Source organism: Opisthorchis viverrini, assembly GCF_000715545.1.
Source record: "Opisthorchis viverrini unplaced genomic scaffold opera_v5_637, whole genome shotgun sequence".
Taxonomy (NCBI): domain Eukaryota; kingdom Metazoa; phylum Platyhelminthes; class Trematoda; order Opisthorchiida; family Opisthorchiidae; genus Opisthorchis; species Opisthorchis viverrini.
Window position 1 is genome coordinate 114361 of NW_008752305.1, and position 3392 is coordinate 117752.

The 3392-nt window shown below is 39.8% G+C and overlaps 1 protein-coding gene across 1 annotated transcript in view; it reads left to right on the forward strand.

The window, feature by feature from the left end:
- The window catches only part of T265_15603 (hypothetical protein), a gene marked incomplete at both ends in the record, with an annotated part of 48437 nt that overhangs the window by 42958 nt on the left and 2087 nt on the right, over positions 1-3392 (forward strand). The window contains one exon of the mRNA XM_009178731.1: positions 726-922. Coding sequence (XP_009176995.1) covers positions 726-922 — 197 coding nt within the window. The remainder of the gene's footprint in view (positions 1-725; positions 923-3392) is intronic.

Genomic DNA, 3392 nt, shown 5'->3' on the forward strand with positions numbered 1-3392 from the left:
TAGGCTTCTTGAGGGTGTTTTGTAGGTATATTGATGATAAATCATTTCTATCTACGAAAACAAACATAATATACTTACTTTTTGTTAAACTTCTGAGTACTTCAGGGCTCATGAAAACTTATCATACACACATGAAATAAGCATATCCAGATAAAGTAATTTCCAATAATTTAAAAAGGCATTTTTTACCGTTTCAAGAATGTAAACTGAATTTGAAAACGCAGATTTGCGGCACCATAAAGTCTGCGGGAAAACTTGAACCGCTTTACAATTGTAGAGGAAACTTTAGGGTATGAAGAAGCAAGGTGATGCATTTAGTAAGTCGGATACGTTCAACCTGACAACTAAAATGGACTCCTCTTAAAACATCACCATTTTCGCGAAAATATTTGCGAATCCATAAAACTTGTGCTCTATCTAGTCATAACCCTATCAGTTTATCTGGGGCTTTTAAATATTTGTTTACAACTGAGTGATTAGGAAAGAGCTCATGCATTTGAGGAAGATGGACGCAAAATGTCGCAGTTCACTTGCATTTTTCGTGTCTACATTTGCTTCGTAAAACTAAAAGAGATAAAACTGGGAGCTGCAAAAGTGCGCATGTAGACTCATTTAGTGGTTAAAAATACACTCTCAGTATGTCTGCTAAATGAGGCACATCAAACACATATTCCGAGACTTCATCTTACAATATGATTTAAGTATTCATTATTGTTTTTCTATAGAGGAAAATGTTGGTAGCTCAGGTATCGTAGATGGTGGTCGTTGGCTGGTTCGCACAACCACCAATCCACCGCTACGCACTACTACGCTCCACAATAACGCACTGATGATGTCACCTCGATTGGTGATGAAACGTTTGCAATCAAATTGCCCAGCTCAGCGAACAAGCCAAAGACCACCATTCATTATTGTCACCATAGTGCGCCTCGCTCTTCTATTCTGAAATAAAATGGGCCTATTGAATGCGCAAATGTACGGTTTACACGGCCTAAAAAAATTAAAAATTGGAACGTTGAGCAGTTGGGGCAAAATTTACACAAGCAAGAGGGAAATCATTTGAACCGTCAAAAGGAATCTGAGCCCCAAACTACTAACTTAACAGCACAGGGCACCAAGCTGAAAATTTTAGGTTCTTTCAAAACCTGCACATGGAATGGTTTGTATTCCTGAAGTTCACTGGATTATCCACCCTCAAGAAGAATTACAGCTCGGCATGAAGATTGCTTGAAAATAAACTTAATTGTTTTGCGTCGATATATGCTTGACAGTCCTTTCTATTACAAGGCAGTTCTTGTCCTTCGAGAAACGGAGTGACAACAAAAACAAATGTCAGTATTTTGCCGTCGCTGCTGCGCTCCTTTTATGAGACATGATTCGTTATCTAATCCGCTGTGAAATATTTGACGAAAATTCCGTTTTGTAGGAACGCTAATTCATCTCAGAAGCAGAAGACCCGTAGACCTTCCTTTATTGGGAATCATAGTACGTAAGTGTGCCACATAACTCCAAAAACTCACCGTCTGGCAATCTGGAATGGTGTTTAGAATGGTCGATCGTTAACAATAGGTCATTGGTCGCAAGAAAAATAACTTCCCTTTTCGTTATCCAGTATCTGGCATCCTAGTTGTTTACATTTAATTTCACAAATCCAAGTTACATCTTACCCAATACGAAATAATTCAAATGTCCTCCAAATGCTCGACTAGCAGTATTAAAATTCATATTGTACAAGCAGTAATTGTGAGCAATCAGACTATCTTATATCACCGTACACATTAGTTTTGATGAATATATTGCAACTGACCTCCGGTCTAAATAGAGCGTTGTTGTTTTCAAGTAATCGAGCTGAAACCGCAGCCCATGACCCAACCATTTGGTGATCAAACTTCCACAGGTGAAAGAAGGAAAGCCCTTCGGCACGGAGTTGTTTATTGGAAAACACCAACAACTACCGTACAGACTACAGGCAAGAAATTAAAACTCCCATTTGCAACTTGTTTTCAAAACTGAATTTCTGTCTTCTCTTCAAAACGTCCTATTATACTTCTTGCGTATTCATGGATGCAATCCTGAACGAATGCTCCTTAGCAGTCTCAAACATTCTGTTATGAACCTTTCCGTCCATTATGCGCGATGCGGAGTGACGAGAGAACCACATAACACTTGCATGCCTCTTTGGTACCATCCACCTCCATGCGATTAGATCGGTAGAATTCTCTATGTTCGTGCATTTGTGGTGTGGTTGTATCGTACGGGATTGTTAATTTATTCATGTTCGTGTTGCGCTGGATTACGCTACTATAAGACGTGTATATCAATGCCGAAATTTCCACCATCTGCGTAAGCCTGCAAACGAGATTACACTTGTCTACGTACCCGGCGATTTCGCTCCAGACAATCTCTGCATCATGAATGCCGATTCCCTCGATGAAGGACCATTTGCGCATGAATGTGCTTGTGCTATCAGAATAATATCGCGCGCAGGAAGACAATGTTCTTATCTTCGTGTTTCAAAATTTCGAATAGCCTAATATGAAAGCAGCGTTCAAAATAGATGAAAGTTATCCGGGATATTATCTGAAGTAGGATACAACCCACACATCAGTCTGCAAACCAAATGTTACGTTTTCAAGGGGGCTATGTTGTTGCGGTTCACACATTCGGATGCTGGCGGTCCTAATTATTGCAACCAATTAGAAGTATTTGCCCTCAACCACATTGAACACATGTGGCATTCATCCCGACAAGGTTTTTAATCAATATACCGGTTGACTGACGACTATGTTCCAAGTCAAACACAGGACATTCAGTTTTGTTGCCGGAAAGCAGGTTTTGACGCAATGATTACTATCAGCCAATTAGGTGTATTTCTGGCCGCTTATTGATGTATTTTATTCTCGTGTGCATCGCTGCACATATTCATATTCGCTGCACACTGCACAAAATTGCTTTTTTCAAACTAAGCTCCACAATAAAGAGCAAAACACTCGAGATTGGCTTGTCTACGACGTGTTTGTCATAGAAACGGCGCGACAAATTATATATATACCGGTTTTATCACAAAATGCTGTTAACGCCTTAGAAAAATCTGTGTGGTATTTGTATCCACTGTAACATCGCTGTTACAAATCCTGCCGTGTAAATTTTCACTGCATGGTCTGAAAATGTCTTGCAGGTGACTTGTGTAGAATGACGGATCGCGCATAAAACACATCAGGAACCACCTCTCTCATTACTTCTATAATTTAAATCTGATGAAATTTATTTGGGCACAAAGCCCGAAACTTCCGAGGGGCACAAACCTTGGTAAACAAAATCTTGTTGGAACTAACTTGCTCCTCACGTATTAGGGGTCTCAATCAACAATGGTACGCATTTGTCTATGCCCG